The sequence below is a fragment of the Pimephales promelas genome, chromosome 4 (assembly GCF_988280905.1).
Source record: "Pimephales promelas chromosome 4, fPimPro1.hap1.1, whole genome shotgun sequence".
NCBI classification, from domain to species: Eukaryota; Metazoa; Chordata; class Actinopteri; order Cypriniformes; family Leuciscidae; genus Pimephales; species Pimephales promelas.
Genome location: NC_142772.1, coordinates 10,635,999 through 10,652,815, shown reverse-complemented (window position 1 = coordinate 10,652,815; position 16,817 = coordinate 10,635,999). Strand labels below are relative to the sequence as shown.

Sequence of the window (16,817 nt, the reverse complement as noted above, 5' to 3'; positions counted from 1 at the left end):
CAATATTACTACAGTTAGTACATGTAACATTTTAAACAAGGACACTGTCAAATAAAGTGTTACCAAAAAGTTTTCCTGAGAACTTTTGAGATCTAGTCCCTGTAAACAGCTAAATTAATCTGGAAGTGGCTCACACTTTTTTTAAAAAAAATCATTAAAAACATTCTCTTTCTTTAAAGGGCGTGGTTCCGTTATGCAAATCCATTATTAATAAATGTAACTTTTACAATAATGATAGCTTTCTGAGTATGTTTTAGCGTGTTTTGGTTGTGCTCTGTGTGACTGTGCAGATGAATATGATCATACAAGCAGACTCTCCTCTGTTCTCTGTTTTGTTTTTAATTTGTGATTCCCAGACTTTCAAAATTTAGCATGCCTTTATGTTGAAATGTATGTCAATCTTTCTCACTCATTGTGATAACTAACCTATAGCATAAATAGTAACGCAACAATCGCCATTGTTGATGGAAGGCTTGTCCGAGATGCATCGGAGCGGCGTGGACTGATCGGAGCTGCGGGAGTGTTTGGAGAGCATACGACTCCTTCTGCTTTTGGATCGCTCTCGCAGTTCGAGATTCGCAGTGCCGAACCATCTCAAACAAGCCTGGTGTGTTTGTGTGTGCCGTGCTAGTGTTGCTGGGCAACATGAGATGTATACAGGGACGTAAGATCTGGCTCTGTGATGGCTCTCTAGCCTGTGGAAAGGCAAACCGGTTCTTTTAAAGCTCATCAGTCGAACCAACTCCAAACCGGCACTAGCTCTAGCTCTGAACCAGCACCTGGTTCTTGTTAGTGGAAAAGGGGTATCAGAGAAAGACACGGGGGTGGGGCAAGGCAATTTCCGTGTTGTGCTCCGCTCCCAGAAACCAAGCGTCATCTTCCTCTCTAGAGAATTCTCTCCGAGCAGCTATCGACATCATGATCTGATCCCTCATCCAGAGTTGAGAATGATGCATTGGGTTGCCGTGACAACCTTTGCTGGCAGCTCGATGGCTCACAACACGTGTTATTTTCTTGTACAAAACAAATGATGATTGTAGAGTAGAATCTGTTTAGAAACGCTCGGCTCCTAAGCAAAAGCTTGAATGAGTGCTGTATGTAATGAAGTCAATAGTGAAGGACACAGTGATAACGAGGACCTCTAGTGACAAACAAGGGAACACAACCAGACACTGTGACAATCTCACTCTTCAACAGTATCTTGACTATGGTTAAAGGGGTCATGAACTGGCTTTTTAAAGGAACACTCTGACTTTTTGGGACTTTAGCCTATTCACCATATCCCCCAGAGTTAGATAAGTCCATACATACCTTTTTCATCTCCGTGCGTGCTATAAGTCTGTTTGACGCACCCACCGCTAGCCTAGCTTAGCACAAAGACTGGATGTGACTGGTTGCAGCTTTCATACTAATCCAAATGAGTGGCAAAATAACGCAAACGTTTTCCTATTTACATGTTATGATTTGTATAGTCACAGAGTGTGCAAATATCAAGGCCATATGAGACACAGACATCTTTTGACCGTATAAATACTATATTTTCTGAAGGCGAAGCACTGCTACTTGGGCAGAGTGATAACAATCACCTGAGACGCACCGTGACGAGGAGCAGAGAGTTCGCTTCGCTCAGCGTTGGAATAAAGAGTCAGCAATTACTAACGTTAGATAGAAAAGCATAGTTTATCATGGGTGTTTGCTTTATTGTATGAGCTGTGACAATAAACAGGGGAGACCAGGTAATACAGTACCATGTTTCATTGATTTCCAACCAAAAACGCACCCAGATTTATAAATATCACATGAATAAATAATTATTATTACAGGAATCAATATATTTTAAATGCAATTTATTAGCTGAACCAAATGTATTCAACAGTAGCCTATATAATATACAGTATTGCATTACTATAGGGTAGAATAAGGGAAAAGTAATATAGCACAAATTGTTTTTGCACAATGAACTCACAGCCTATCGTACCCTTTTGCACGCTCAAGTTCGTTATTTCCATGGTTATTTCAAATTTAGGCTACTAGGCGCGCCGCGCGCAGGGTGCAAGTTCAACGCGGTGAACGCGCTCGTTTTTTTTTCCCAAGCGCGTCCGCACCGCATCAAGATAAAAACATATTCATACCCTAATCATATAATAGTGTCACTAACGTTACATTAGCTCTGGCTAATAGCACTGTTACAGTAGGTCATCTAAAAACATAACGGAACACTTACCTCAGCCGCAGGTGATCCACTTGTCCTGTCTGTGCTATCGATGGGATGGCCGTATCCTTCAACACATTATGGTCCGTGTGGCAAATTCCATTTTTTCAAAATAGTCGTCCTCATTGAAATGTACCGAGCAAACATAATGTCCTTTGATAATCTTAGGTGTGTTTGGATAAATATCCAGAGTAAGTTAGCCATTTCTTCATCCAGTCAGCGTTTTTAGTTGGAATTCTGTGAAACATGGTATTACCTCCCTTGTTTCCTGTCGCAGCTATTTACAATAGAGCGAAAACCCATGACTCTAAGCTACGCTTTTACTATTTATAAATTGCTGACTCTATTACCCAAACACCGAGCGAACTCTCCGCTCCTCACCACGGCGTGTCTCCGGTGATGCGGTTATTACGCCGTCAAAGTAGCAGTGCTTCGCCTTCAGAGAATAGTTCCCAGGTTTTATACGGTTAAAAGATGTCTGTGTCTCATTTGACTTTGTTATTTGTACATTATGTGACTATACAAATCACAACATGTAAATAGGAAAACGTTTGATTTATTTTGCCACTCATTTGGATTAGTATGAAAGCTGCAACCAGTCACATCCAGTCTTTGTGCTAAGCTAGGCTAGCGGTGGGTGCGTCAAACAGACTTATAGCACACACGGAGATGAAAAAGGTATGTATGGACTTATCTAACTCTGGGGGGTAAGGTGAATAGGCTAAAGTCCCAAAAAGTCGGAGTGTTCCTTTAAATGTCATTATATTGTTGTCTGAGGTCAACTTATGACGTTCGCTTGGTTTTTGCATTCAAAAACACCAAAATGAATAAGTAATAGGCTATTTTGTACCCTAGTTTTGAGCCTAGCTGAAAAACGCTGGATTTTTATGGGCGTCTCACACTGAAGACTTAAAAGTAAACGCCCACTGCTGTGAGTGGATAACAGTTTTGCATATGATAATGAGTTTCAACTTACCTCGTTGAAGCACTTTTATTGTTTTGAAATGTCCAATGTTGTAAAATGGCAACCGGAATGATTCGACCCAAAGTCTGTGTGTTGCACAATTCCTGTCAGATCCAATATAGACGGCACAGCACCGTTCTTTACTCTTAATCGGTCTGCAAATCCAGTCTTGTTTACAGGACAATCCTCAGTGAAATGAAGTGAACAGACTGACGATGTTTTACCCTCATCAGCTGGAACGTCATTAAAAATAAAGTTTATCCATGCAATCCTATTGGAATCCAGAGGAAGCTTACGCAATGACTGTCGTATTTCACAACCAGGCACTGCACAATATTCTGTGTTGCTCGGTAGATCGATCTGGTTTGTCATCACGAGGTAGGCATATGTTATTTATGCTGCGTTCCAGGCAGGTTTTTGAACACGTAAATCACGACTTCAAACCACGACTTACGATTTTGTAGCATTCCAGGTCATTCACGCCAAACTACCTAGATGTAAACAAACCAGCATGGCGGACCTTACGGGGCTCACACGCGTTTGTAATATTTTCTAACGCCAAAGGTGCTTACTCCTTGTTTATTTGTGGGAAACTGAGGAGGAAAAATAGCGCATGAGGCAAGATAAGCTGTTATACTCTTTATTTTACTTTATTTGTTTATTTGGAAATGTATTTGGTATATATTTATCCTTGCACTCAATGGACTGAAAACTAGTTGACGTTATATTGTCCTAAAGTGTATTCTCACCGTGTACCGCCTGCAGAAACACTGCATCAGTAGGGGCTGTCATTGGTTCGCGGGCTATGTGACGTCAGAACTCGTAACTGGGAGTACATCGATCTAGTAGGAGTTCACGGGTGGGAAGTCACGGGTTTGACTGCCGTTCCAGTGCACTTTCACGGGTATAAGGTTGGAAAAACACGAGTTACAGGTTGCCTGGAACGCGGCATTAGCTATGTGTGATTGTGTGTAATGTGAGAATCGGTGGGCGGGGCTAAACTGGCCGTGTTGAAAAAGGAATTGATTTTCTTCTGCGGGGGTGGTGTTTTATCCTCTTTGTCGTCATAGTTCCCCACTTTTAAAAACGAGGCGTTTGCAGAGGCTGCTGTCAATAAAAGTTTTAATTGGACTAACGAGGACGTTTTCAGTTCAGAAACTTACAGGATAGTTTTATAATATGATGACCTCTTAGATGTCAAAAGCTCAAGGAAAATTTGATTTCTCAGTTCTTCACCCCTTTAAATTATCAGGAGATTTTAATCAAATACAAATTTTAAACTGTATTATTGTTTCAGTTATAACATGTTCCATTATCATTTTACAAAGTAATTTAATAAATTAAGTAATTTGTAAATCATTAAAGTGAACTTAATTGGTCCAAGGTCACACTCCTAATTTTGACCAGATGATCACTGGATTGATCTGGGCCACACTTCTCCCACCAACAATTGGCCCTCATGTTGTTGGATCCATGCTGTGCCATCTTTGCCAAACATGCCTAGTTCTGGCTGAAAGGATACATACCTTTGCCGACAGGAAGCGAGCAGTGCCAGCTTGAGGCCGCATTCGGGGCAAGAAATTTTGCTATCTGTGAGACTGTTTGTGAGGAAAATTTGAGTCTTAAATTAAGACATAAAAATGAAGAGAGTTGCTGTAAGAGAGGACATTTTCAGTTTTGTTATTTACAAGGTTCCATGTAAAACCAGGGGTGTTCATTCCTGCTCCTGGATGGCCACTGTCCTGCAGAGTTCAGCTTCGTCTCCAATGAAATACCTGAACTAGCAAATCAATGTCTTACTAGGCATGCTGAATTTACAGGCTGCATGTTGAGGCAAGTTTGAGCTAATCTCTGCCGGACAGTGGCCCGCAGGATTGAACACCCCTGATGTAGACTGTTGGCTGGACACTAGGTTCTAAAATGCTTTGAAGCTTTTCATCTTTTTGAGACAATATAGATATTTCAATTACTATCAACTTTACATTGGAGATTTTACAAAACAATATTTAGACCCATACTCTTTTGTACCTGTAGATAACAATTTGTTTGTTTGTTGTTTGTCAGGATGGGGGCGTTCTATGCTCCTGGTCTGGTGGGCATCAATGTTCTGCGGCTCCTGAGCTCCATGTACTACCAGTGCTGGGCTGTAATGGCCTGTAACGTCCCACATGAGAGGGTCTTTAAAGCTTCTAAATCCAATAACTTCTATATGGGCTTGTTACTGCTCATTCTCTTTCTAAGCCTTCTGCCTGTGGTTTACACCATCATGACTTTGCCTCCCTCCTTTGACTGTGGACCCTTCAGGTATACACACACACACACACGTTTGGTTTCCGTTTGGTTTTCATTGGTTTCCCCATTTATGGGGACATTCCACAAGACAATGTTTCGTACTGTAAAAAAACATATTTTATCCCCTAATCCAAACCTACCCATCTCAAAAAACTTTTGATTTTTACCAGGACACCCACCACACAAAAACATAATCTCATATGCACACAAATACATACATACCCCAAATTCATTTTTATTATCAAATTTTCTCATGCTCATTGTTTCATTTCCTTTTACCACAGTGGGAAGGCAAAAATGATTGACATTGTTATGGAGACCATTGATTTGGATCTACCTGCGTTTATGGGGACAGTCTTAGGCTACCTAGCAAACCCTGGACTCATCATAGCAGCAATACTTCTCATGGTGTAAGGAAATTATAAAAAAAAACAAAAAAAAAACATATTAAAAAAATCCTTATATTTGTATTTTTGATTTCTTACAGTTTGGCCATTTACTATCTGAATTCGGTGTCACAGGCCTACCAGAATGCCAACATGGAGCTTAAAAAGAAAATGCAGATGGTTAGTAGTTTGTAAAGAAAATGTTAAATGTTCTTTAAAACTTAGCCAAAGTGCATTTCTAACATTCATTTTTAGGCAAGAGATGAGGATAAGAACAGACGGAACAACAAAGACAGCACTAACCAGGTGATGAAGGACCTGGAGGATCTACTTCCCAAAAAATCTCAGATGTCCCATTCCCATCCAGAGAAAAATGCAGGTGTGCATTGCATAGAATGTTATGTTACTGACAATTGGTGCTCTTAAAAAAAATAGTAATAATAAATAATTTAAATAATAAATCAGCTCTATAGCAGATTGGGTGATCATGGGCTTAGGGCATTCAATTTAAACATTTCAAGGGTTCCACCAGTAGTGGGCACTTGTGCAATGTAAGCATAGGTGTACATTCAAGTGAATGAGACAGAGGGTATTTAGACAAAAATTGGACTTACAAAAATTGGACTTTAAATGCAGCCAAGGAACAGGTAAGCACAATCAGGCAAATGAGGAGACATAATCTAAACAAGTGGTGGGGTCACAGGAAACAAAGAGGCTGGACCGGGGGAGAACATGGACAACATAAACAAAGGCACAGCCATGTGTTCAAGCATTAGATTAACATAGAGACATTGAACAAAGACAAGACAGACAGAATAGGGCAGAAACTTAACATTGTTTTCTACTGTAATGTAATGTTTTGTTCAATTGAAAGGTTCTATAAATGTTAAAGGTTCTTCAGGGAAACATCCATGCCAATAAAGAACCTTTATTTTTAAAAGTGTACCTGAAAAATCTTGTGACTATTCACTCTAATTGCTAGTTCAGGTTTTGCTGAAGGCTACAGTTTGTCCGGTCAGAACAATGATGTCTCACTCAGGATATATTCCAAATCGTTGTTTTATTAAATGTGCATAGATGTGTGGTTCTGTGAACACAAAATACAGATATAAATATGTATAAACGTATATAAAACACAAACAGTATAAATGAACTTATATGTTAAAATACTGACGAATAGCGGTGAAATAACAATACAATCTCTATGATAATCTACTTGAAAAAGGTGAGAACAGATGTGTGCGCGCTAATGCTGTACACGAGCCGTGCACGAGCTGTGCATGCGAGCATGACTACTGCTGCACGTGCGGTCGAACCGAGATGTAAACAACAGAGCGCATGTTCGCGACTTGAGATAGAATCATGCATTCGAGATAAAGGAATCAATATAACTATTATAAGAATGACATCAATATACATGGATGCTAATAATGTCACAGCAGTAGAATATAACTAAGTAAACAACTTTAACCACAGATGTAAACACAGATACAGGCAAATTAGCGATTACTGAGAATGTTCAACAATTATCTGATTACTTACAGTGTGATGCACGCACACGCACAATCAGTAAAACTCCTCCGATTTGGCTAATACTCTGTATCTCACTCTAAACTATATACACTTATTCAGCCGATCTACTTTTCCCTTCATTACCCGTCAACTCTCTTCACCGTCACTTCGCGAACTCCGGTGGAAAGTTTTGGAATAGTCCATTTCTCACTGAATGACAGGGGTGACTGGGAGAGTCCATGTGCCAAAGGGGAGCACTTTCTACAGCCGCCCCCAAATTCACAGTGTGAATTTGTCAACTTTAAGTGACTGCTACATTAAGTTCAAGGCTAGTCAGGTAGAGAGGGCAGACAAATAATTTTGGCTACAGGTCGGGTGTAAGTCTTGCCGTTAACCTGTATTTCCACAGATCTGACTCTTTTGTCCAACCCAGGAAAGACCTGAACAATTTTCCCTACAGGCCAAAGAGCGCGGGGCAGTTGTTGGTCCACTATCATGACTGTGTCACCGACCTGTAGATCAGCTTCTTCAGTTTTCCATTTCTGTCTGATTTGGAGGTTGGGTAGGTAGTGTCGAATAAAGTGCCTCCAAAAGTGGTCAGCCAAGAGCTGGCTATGTCTCCATCTCTTACGGCTCAGAAGTTCAGAGTCTTGGTATACCACTTGCGGTAATGAGGCATCTCGCCGCCCCATCAACAAGATGTTTGGGGTTACTGGATCTGGATCCGCGATGTCCGAAGAAGTGTAGCCAATGGGTTTGGAGTTGAGGATTCCTTCTATTTCTATGAAGACAGTTCTCAGCACTTCTTCTGTGACTGTCTGGCTGCCAATGGTGACATTAAGTGCAGCCTTCAAAGAACGGATTTCTCTCTCCCAACATCCACCGAAATGAGGTGAACTGGGTGGATTGAAGATGAATCTTATTTGTTGGCTAGCGAGTTGGGCTTGAAGCTCAGGATGAAGGGCAATGAATGACTCTTTCAGTTCCCTTTCTCCTCCTTTAAAGTTGGTACCTTGGTCGGACAGGAGCTCGAAAGGTTTACCACGCCTAGAGATGAATCGCCTTAAAGCCATCAAGAAGGAATCTGTGTCAATGCTGGTGAGTATGTCTATGTGAACTGCACGGGAAGTCATGCATTTGAAGATGATTCCCCATCTTTTTTCATTCCTGCGTCCCACCTTTATAGTGTAAGGTCCAAAGCAGTCCACACCTGTTGAATAGAAGACAGGTTGATGGATCCTCAATCTCGCCGGTGGGAGGTCTGCCATTTTTGGTGGATGTGGTTGTCTTCTCCATCTCTGACACTCTGGACATTGTCGCTGATGGTTTCTGACTGCAGCCCGTCCCCGTATCACCCAGTATTTCCTCCGAAGTTCAGCAAACACCCTATCTGGTCCTGGGTGATGTAGCCGATCATCATAGTCCTTGATTACTAGTTTGGTAGTTGGGTGAGATGAGTCAAGGACAATAGGATGTATTGTATCTTCCTCTAACTGGCTGATCTGACGCAGATGACCACCAACGCGTATGAGTTTGGTGTCCTCATCAAATTCCGGGGCTAGGCACAGCAATCGACTATTTTTTGGCAAGGATTTACCTGCCCTGAGGAAGGACAGTTCGTCTGGAAATGAGTCAGTTTGGCTCTGCTGGAGTATTGCAAGTTCTGCCTCTTTGTAGTCATCTGCCGTTGGGATATCGGTGGCCGCCCCGTTGGCATACTGGATGTAAGCCTTCAGTAACTCTGGAAGTGTATGGTATTTCTGTGGATCGGGAGTAGGTGGAGTAGTGGTTGATAGGCCAATGAAGATTGGCTTTCTCAATTCACTGTCCTGATCAGTGGTTGTAAATGGTGGCATCTCCGGCCAATGTTCAATTGTCTGTCTGAGGAATGTTGGGCCCTTATTCCATCTGCTTTCCTGGCCAATGTCACACAGCATTTTTCTTTTTGTGATGTCATCGGCAGGGTTCTCCTTTGATGGCACGTATCTCCAGTTATCAGACTCCGTGAGTTCTTGGATTTCTGCCACTTGATCAGGATTCTTGTTCAGCCGATTCTCTATTCCCCTTAATTGTGGCAGGACAGCTTCTTTGGGAGCATGTAGACATGGCATATCTTTGGCACGTAAAAGAGGGGTCGCGTAGCGCTGGATTCTGTCAACCTCCACTCTCCCGGTTTTGTCCTGGAGAAGTTGAATGGACTCTTTGTCTTGTCGAGACCTTGTCAGTACCTTCTCGTTTTGATACGGAAGAATGTCCATTTTCCACAGTTTCTCCACATTTGCATAAATGTCATTAGTGGGCCGTAAGCTGGTGAAAAGACATTGCTGGGGGGAAAGTCTGCTGGTTAGTTCTTGCGCTGGGCCTTGTAGTGTCCATCCTAGGCGTGTTCTCACAGCCGCAGGGCCACCAGGTGGACCCAGTCTGACTGGTTCTATGGGTGTGATGAGGTGAGGACAGTCAGAACCAATGAGAACTACTGGTTTCACTTTGTGAAGGTGCTGCAGTGGAAGGCCTGCAAGATGCTTGTACTTCTTCTGGAGTACCTTGATGGGATGAGTGTGCTCTGCTAAACCCAAGCTCTTGGCTGTGAATGCGCTACGTATCATGAAAGCCTTCCGAGGGTTAGCCACTGAAGACACAGTGAAGGTCACAGCCGCCCCGTGAAGAGTCTGTGTATCTTGCCTGACTGTACGGAGAACTAAGTCCTCTGGCTGACCCTTCAGATTCAACTTCTGTGCAGCTTCATGCAGGATGATGGTCCGCTCTGACCCATCATCGAGGATTGCATATGCCTCCATGGATTTGTTGCCATTTCGGAGTAGAACTTTAGCCACCTTCAGCAGAATTTTGTTATCACAGGTTGGACGATCTAGATACAAGACTGCACTGGCTGGAACCGATTCTTCTGTGGCTTTGCTCTGGTCATTTACATCATGTAAGGCCAGCAAGTGCTTTCTGTTACAAGATGGACAGAGGGCTTTCAGTGTACAATTGGCAGCATGATGACCACGCCCACAGCGCCAACATCTATTCTGGCTTTTGATCCAATTCACCTTCTGCTCTTTGTTGAGTAACTTAAAGTTCTCACAGCCGCTCAGGAAATGTCTGTTGTTGTCGCAGTATGGACAGTAAACATTTACCCCTTCTCTCTTAGCAGCAATTGGTTTGAGTGGATAAACTGGTGATGCTGGGCTGGCCTTTGGTTTCTCTGTACCAAAGAGGATAGTAGTGGGTTTGCGGGGCTGTCTAGAGTCTCTCCTCAGCTCTCTCCTCGGCACTGTAGGAACTCTAGGCTGGCTGGTATAATCAGTTTGGTCATCCTGAACTTGTAGCTCGTACTCAAGCCAGTCTGCAAAGTCCAATAATGTGGGGATAGTGACATGAAGAGGATGTGTGTACCTCTTGAAACTGGACCTGAGATCATGTGGCAGTTTGCTCATCAGTCTCGACACGTGGGATCCACACTCCAACTCTACATTGCCTTTCTGTCCCAGCTGTTCCAACATACTGACCAGGGAACGCACTTGGAGTCCGAACATGCGAAAAGTTTTCACATCTCCACTTCGAATGTTTGGTCCATCCATCAGTTCTGCAATGCGTTGTAAGGCTAGCTGATGTGGTTGGCCATACATTTTATTGAGGGCTCTCATGGTATTTGTGAAAGGAAAGTTTGAGTTACTGTATGAGTCTGCCACAAGTAGGGCTTCCTCCAACTTAAGATGGTCAGTGAGGATCTGATACTTGAATCGCTCGGTTGCATCCTCAGGCAAAATGTTCTCCAATGCTATTCTCAGTCGAGAGAACTCCCTAGGATCAGGGAATGTTAGGAAGGGAATGGTTGGAGCAGGGCCTCTGTACATTTTCTCTTGCATTGATGAAGGCTGATAAAACTCTTGTCTGTGGCCTGAATGCGGAAGTGGCATACTGTCATGTGCTGTGGTGTCAAACTCTGACTGATAAGCTGGAAAGTGTTGGGAGGAACGAGAGTACATGGGTTGAGGTGGGTCACTGTAACGTATTTGTGATGGTACTCTATCATGCATTGAGGAGGAAATGTCCATGTTTCTGAACTTCTCAGCTAATCCAATGCGCTCATGTATTGTAGCTGTGCACCGTTCCCTCATGGCCGTAGGCGGTGTTGGGGGGTTTGTCCGTGGGGCTGGAGTAGGACGGAACCGTTGTGGAGTCTCAGGGCTCACCACAGGAGAAAAGGGACCTGGAGATAGCACTGGTAAATTCACTGGCCTTGACGGGGCTCTCCTTTCTGCCTTAAGACTCTGAAGTTCGTGATGTAACAAAGCATTCTGTTGCCGCATCTCCTGTAATGCTGAAATAATCTCTGGAAGCTGGCTGGTTTGTAGCCTCAAGTCAGCGTTCTCGCGTTTCATCACCTGCAGCATGGATGTAAGCTCTACTTCCTCTTCTCCTTGCCCATTGAAACTTTTACTTTGCCATTCATCTCTCAGTGTCCAATCCTCATGATCTAACTCTTGACTGACAGGAGAAGTCGATCGTGTCTGTGCTGGTGACGGGACTCTGCTATGGCTAAAGTCTGGGAATGGCTGTCGATGTGACAATGGCGCACCAAGCTCATAATCCACTAAATGAGTCGGTGGGTTGATCTTTCTTCGTGGACGCACGACAGGCACTTCTCTCTCGGGTTGAGACATCTCTGTAGCAATTCACTGCTCCGGATCGAAGGACCATGAAAAATCTTGTGACTATTCACTCTAATTGCTAGTTCAGGTTTTGCTGAAGGCTACAGTTTGTCCGGTCAGAACAATGATGTCTCACTCAGGATATATTCCAAATCGTTGTTTTATTAAATGTGCATAGATGTGTGGTTCTGTGAACACAAAATACAGATATAAATATGTATAAACGTATATAAAACACAAACAGTATAAATGAACTTATATGTTAAAATACTGACGAATAGCGGTGAAATAACAATACAATCTCTATGATAATCTACTTGAAAAAGGTGAGAACAGATGTGTGTGCGCTAATGCTGTACACGAGCCGTGCACGAGCTGTGCATGCGAGCATGACTACTGCTGCACGTGCGGTCGAACCGAGATGTAAACAACAGAGCGCATGTTCGCGACTTGAGATAGAATCATGCATTCGAGATAAAGGAATCAATATAACTATTATAAGAATGACATCAATATACATGGATGCTAATAATGTCACAGCAGTAGAATATAACTAAGTAAACAACTTTAACCACAGATGTAAACACAGATAGAGGCAAATTAGCGATTACTGAGAATGTTCAACAATTATCTGATTACTTACAGTGTGATGCACGCACACGCACAATCAGTAAAACTCCTCCGATTTGGCTAATACTCTGTATCTCACTCTAAACTATATACACTTATTCAGCCGATCTACTTTTCCCTTCATTACCCGTCAACTCTCTTCACCGTCACTTCGCGAACTCCGGTGGAAAGTTTTGGAATAGTCCATTTCTCACTGAATGACAGGGGTGACTGGGAGAGTCCATGTGCCAAAGGGGAGCACTTTCTACAGTACCATATGATCACATAACATTTGCTGTTTTCCAATATACACTAGTGTTCAAAATTTTGAGAAATTGTTAGTTTTAATACTTTTTATTCTTCAAAGAATGTTTTCAACATTGACATTAATAGAAATGTTACTTGAGCACCAAATCAACACATGAATCATGTGAAACTGAAGACTGTGGTAATGGCTGCGGAATACACAGTTTTGCAATACATTTTAAAATGTATATACAATACAGTATTTCAATCAAATTAATGCAGCTTTGGTAGGCATAAAATACTTATTTTTAAACATTTAAAAATCTTTTAAAACTTTTTAGCGGTAGCGTAATTGTAAGTCATGTATTCACCCTTCATTTCATTTGTTTGTTTTTTTCTGTCATAGAAAAAAGGCAGGACCAGGGTGGAAAATCTCAAAAAGTGAAACCAGGCTCAGCTGGAAATGACGTGCGTCTGCAGAAAGATGTGTCACTCGCGTCAGCCAATCCTAATACCCGGGGGCCTGTGACTCGAGCACCAGGCCCCAGGGGACCTGGACCTCTACCTGGCCAACCAGGGGCAGGCAGGAGTCAAGGGCCACCTCCTAGACGCTAATGTGTGATCTATTCATTATTGTGTGCCTTCCCTGTCTACAGACTCTAAAATGTATGTAAGCATTGGTTGCTTTCTCCAGAGAAAGAATATTTAAAAATTATTAGAATATTTGGACTTGTCTGCAGAACTTTTTAAATGGTTAATATCTTTGTAAATTGCACGTATCATATACATACAGTGTCCCCAAAAAGAATTTGGACACTCAGTCACATCTAAAAATGTTAGAATGCAATTAGCATCTTTAAACTGATGCCAGAACCTTTCTTAAAACTAACTTCTCTAAGTTTACTGAATAATTTTTTTTTTTTTTGCTGTGATATCAAACAACTGGGTGATTTTAAAGATAAAGTCAGTTTATCAGGTGTCGTTCATCACATTAACTATAAGAATATTCCACATCCAGAAGTGTCTTAATACTTTTTGTCTTCATTTTGAACAGTATATCATTTGTTTTATCATCAAAAAAGAATTGTGAAAGGTTTTGCTTGTAAAGTGTGTAAAGGTTTTCTTTTAAAATATATAGCTTGCTTTGATGTTTTGTTGTTTATTGCTTTTGCATCCATGCATTTTTAATTGTGTTTTAAGTGTGTAAATACTCTTTGGAGCTGCTGTATGTGAAATGTTATAGATCATACCACCTGTTGAAAAACTGATCTACAGTTACAATGCATTTGTTATCTATTCTGTTTTGTGTTTATAATAATCCCAAGATCTGTGAAGATTTCAGTCATTTCTTTACTTTAGTGACATTTGAACTTCATGAAGATTGGGTTATGACCACTAAGATAAATAAATGACTATTAATGAATTAAAACGCTTAAACTGGTTCTGAACGTTTCTGCATTTTTTTTTTTTTTTTTTTTTTTGTGAAAGTATGATACAAATCCAGAACCCAATTATACAACTTTTCTTTTTCTCTGTAGTCTGACATATCTCAGGTCAGGAGTTGTAGCTTGATCTTAAAGAGATCACCCAAAATTCTCTTTTAAACGCACAACCATTTCTAGGGTTTACAAAGAATGGTGAGAAAGGGAAAAAACATCCAGTATGAGGCAGTCCTGTGGGTGAAAATGCCTTGACCTCTGCTAGAAGTCAGAAGAGAATGGGCAGAGTTATTCAAGCTGATAGAAGAGCAACTTTGACTGAAATAACCATTCGTTACAACCGAGGTATGCAGCAAAGCATTTGTGAAGCCACAACACGCAGAAACTTGAGGCGGATGGGCTACAACAGCAGAATACCCCACCGGCTACCACTCATCTCCACTACAATTATGAAAAATAAGCTACAATTTGCAAGAGCTCATCAAAATTGGACAGTTGCCTGAAAAATGTTGTCTGACTGATGAGTTTCGATTTCTGTTGAGACATTCAGATGGTAGAGTCAGAATTTGGCGTAAACAGAATGAGAACATGGATCCATCATGCCTTGTTACCACTCTGCAGGCTGGTGGTGGTGGTGTAATTGTGCGGGGGTGTGAGTTTTCTTGGCACAATTTAGGCCTCAGTGCTAATTGAGCATCGTTTAAATGCCACGGCATATCTGAGCATTTTTATGACCATGTCCATCCCTTTATGGCCACCATGTACTCATCCTCTGATGGCTACTTCCAGCAAGATAATGCACCATGTTGCAAAGCTCAGATCATTTGAAATTGGTTTCTGATACATGACAACGAGTCACTGTATCCTACTAAAATGGCCCCCACAGTCACCAGATCTCAACCCAATAGAGCAACGTTGGGATCTTACTCTGAAAGTACATATAAGTGATTGTACTGTAAAATTAACACTCTATGGCATGGTGTTGGCCTCAGGCAACAAACTACCTTTTTTGGACCTCACACCCCCCTTTAATTCTTTTATAATTTTTGTTAAATATATAATATCATCTGACATGTTCAATGAAATGGGGGTGAAGTAGTTGTGACCTTATGTTTGGGGGTGGAGCAGTCTTCTAATAAAGCAAAGTCACATGGCACATGGTGCCACCGATTAGTAAGATAAATAAAACTTTTTAACATGTTTAAGTTGAAATAACTTTATATAAAAATTATATATCCATGTGCATCAGTATGGAAGTAGCCTATGTTTGATTGTTTAGAATTTTTTTTCCCTTTCTGGTTACACTTTATTTCGATAGTCCACTTTAGACATTCTACTAACTATAAGTAAATTTTCAACTACATGTCAACTAACTGTCATTATAGTATTAGTTGACTGTCAGCTTAATATCTTCTAACACTTTATTTTGTTGGTCCCCCAAAAGACATTCTACTGACTATAACTAACTTGGCGATGACAAGTAAACTTATTCTCCTAACCCAAAGCCTAACACCTAACCATAACCTAACAGTCTACTGACAGTCTACGATAATATACTAATACTGTAATGAGAGTTACTTGACATATAGTTGAAAAATTACTTATAATTAGTAGAACGTCTAGTCTAGTGACTATCGAAATAAAGTGTAACCTTTTGGGATCAACTCTTTATTTTCATTAGAAATAAAATAACATCCACTCAAACGCACAGACAGGGAAGGGTGAGCAACAGACACATTATCAATAATTTAACAATATGAAAGAAGGACAAGAAGAAAAAAAAATATTTATTTTGTTTTTATTCATATACTAAAACTGTGTTTTATTGTTTGTTGCCTCAGGGCAACACTGCGCAGTTAGAGCACTTTTGTTCAGGCAATATAGGGTTAGGACTAGGGTTGGGTATCGTTTGAATTTGAACGATTCTGATTCCGATTCCGATTCCTTGTTTCGATTCCGGTTCCTAACGATTCTCGATTCCGATTCTTTTAAGAGGCAGGGTCAAAAAAGTTTAGCTAACCTTGCTAACCAACGGCCTTTCTGAAGGAAATAATCCTTCTGTAAAAATACTCCTTTTGTCAAAAATTTAGCATTTTGCCGAGATTTCGTTATTTTTAGAAAAGTGAAGCCACACTTTGGACCGCCGACGTAAGGTACTCATGTTCGACTCGTGTGGTTATGCCAACACTTCCGGTAGACGTTTCTTCGTTAGTGTTGTTCAGCGGTTTCTTCTTCCGCTCGGCGGACTGTGAATATCAAAACTAGGAATCGAAATTTTAACTTTTGAACGATTCCGGGAAAAACTAAAAGTTAGTCCCGGTTCCAATCGATACTCGATTCTCGATACCCAACCCTAGTTAGGACCATATGGTGCATTCAGGTTCTCCTAGGAAGTTTGTTTTTACAAACTTCTTAACAAAGTTATTTTATGATGGAAATATTACCAGGGACCCCAAGCTCCCAAAAAATTGTTTGAAAGTTTTTTTTTTCCCCAAAAAA

At 41.2% G+C, this 16,817-nt stretch overlaps 2 protein-coding genes across 3 annotated transcripts in view; one reads left to right on the top strand and one right to left on the bottom strand.

The window, feature by feature from the left end:
• Window positions 1-14,316, top strand: part of tmc2a (transmembrane channel-like 2a) — a 32,917-nt gene extending 18,601 nt beyond the window's left edge. The window contains exons 15-19 of the mRNA XM_089129768.1: window positions 5,241-5,480; window positions 5,753-5,878; window positions 5,956-6,034; window positions 6,110-6,233; window positions 13,286-14,316. Coding sequence (XP_088985894.1) covers window positions 5,241-5,480; window positions 5,753-5,878; window positions 5,956-6,034; window positions 6,110-6,233; window positions 13,286-13,494 — 778 coding nt within the window. The 3' untranslated portion in view covers window positions 13,495-14,316. The remainder of the gene's footprint in view (window positions 1-5,240; window positions 5,481-5,752; window positions 5,879-5,955; window positions 6,035-6,109; window positions 6,234-13,285) is intronic.
• On the bottom strand, window positions 6,805-12,908 carry LOC148981629 (uncharacterized). 2 transcript variants are annotated; one of them, XR_016168237.1, is made up of 2 exons: window positions 7,397-12,908; window positions 6,805-6,941 (listed from the first exon to the last, which is right to left on the bottom strand). XR_016168237.1 is itself a non-coding variant. In XM_089129939.1 (2 exons), the coding sequence occupies exon 2, from the start codon at window positions 12,034-12,036 to the stop codon at window positions 7,696-7,698; it is 4,341 nt and encodes a 1,446-aa protein (XP_088986065.1). In that variant the 5' UTR covers window positions 12,037-12,212; window positions 12,668-12,908; the 3' UTR covers window positions 6,948-7,695. The 2 variants fall into 2 exon arrangements, 1 of the variants encoding a protein (XP_088986065.1); XM_089129939.1 differs by lacking the exon at window positions 6,805-6,941 and having other exon boundaries at window positions 6,948-12,212; window positions 12,668-12,908.
• Window positions 14,317-16,817: the final 2,501 nt, after the last annotated feature.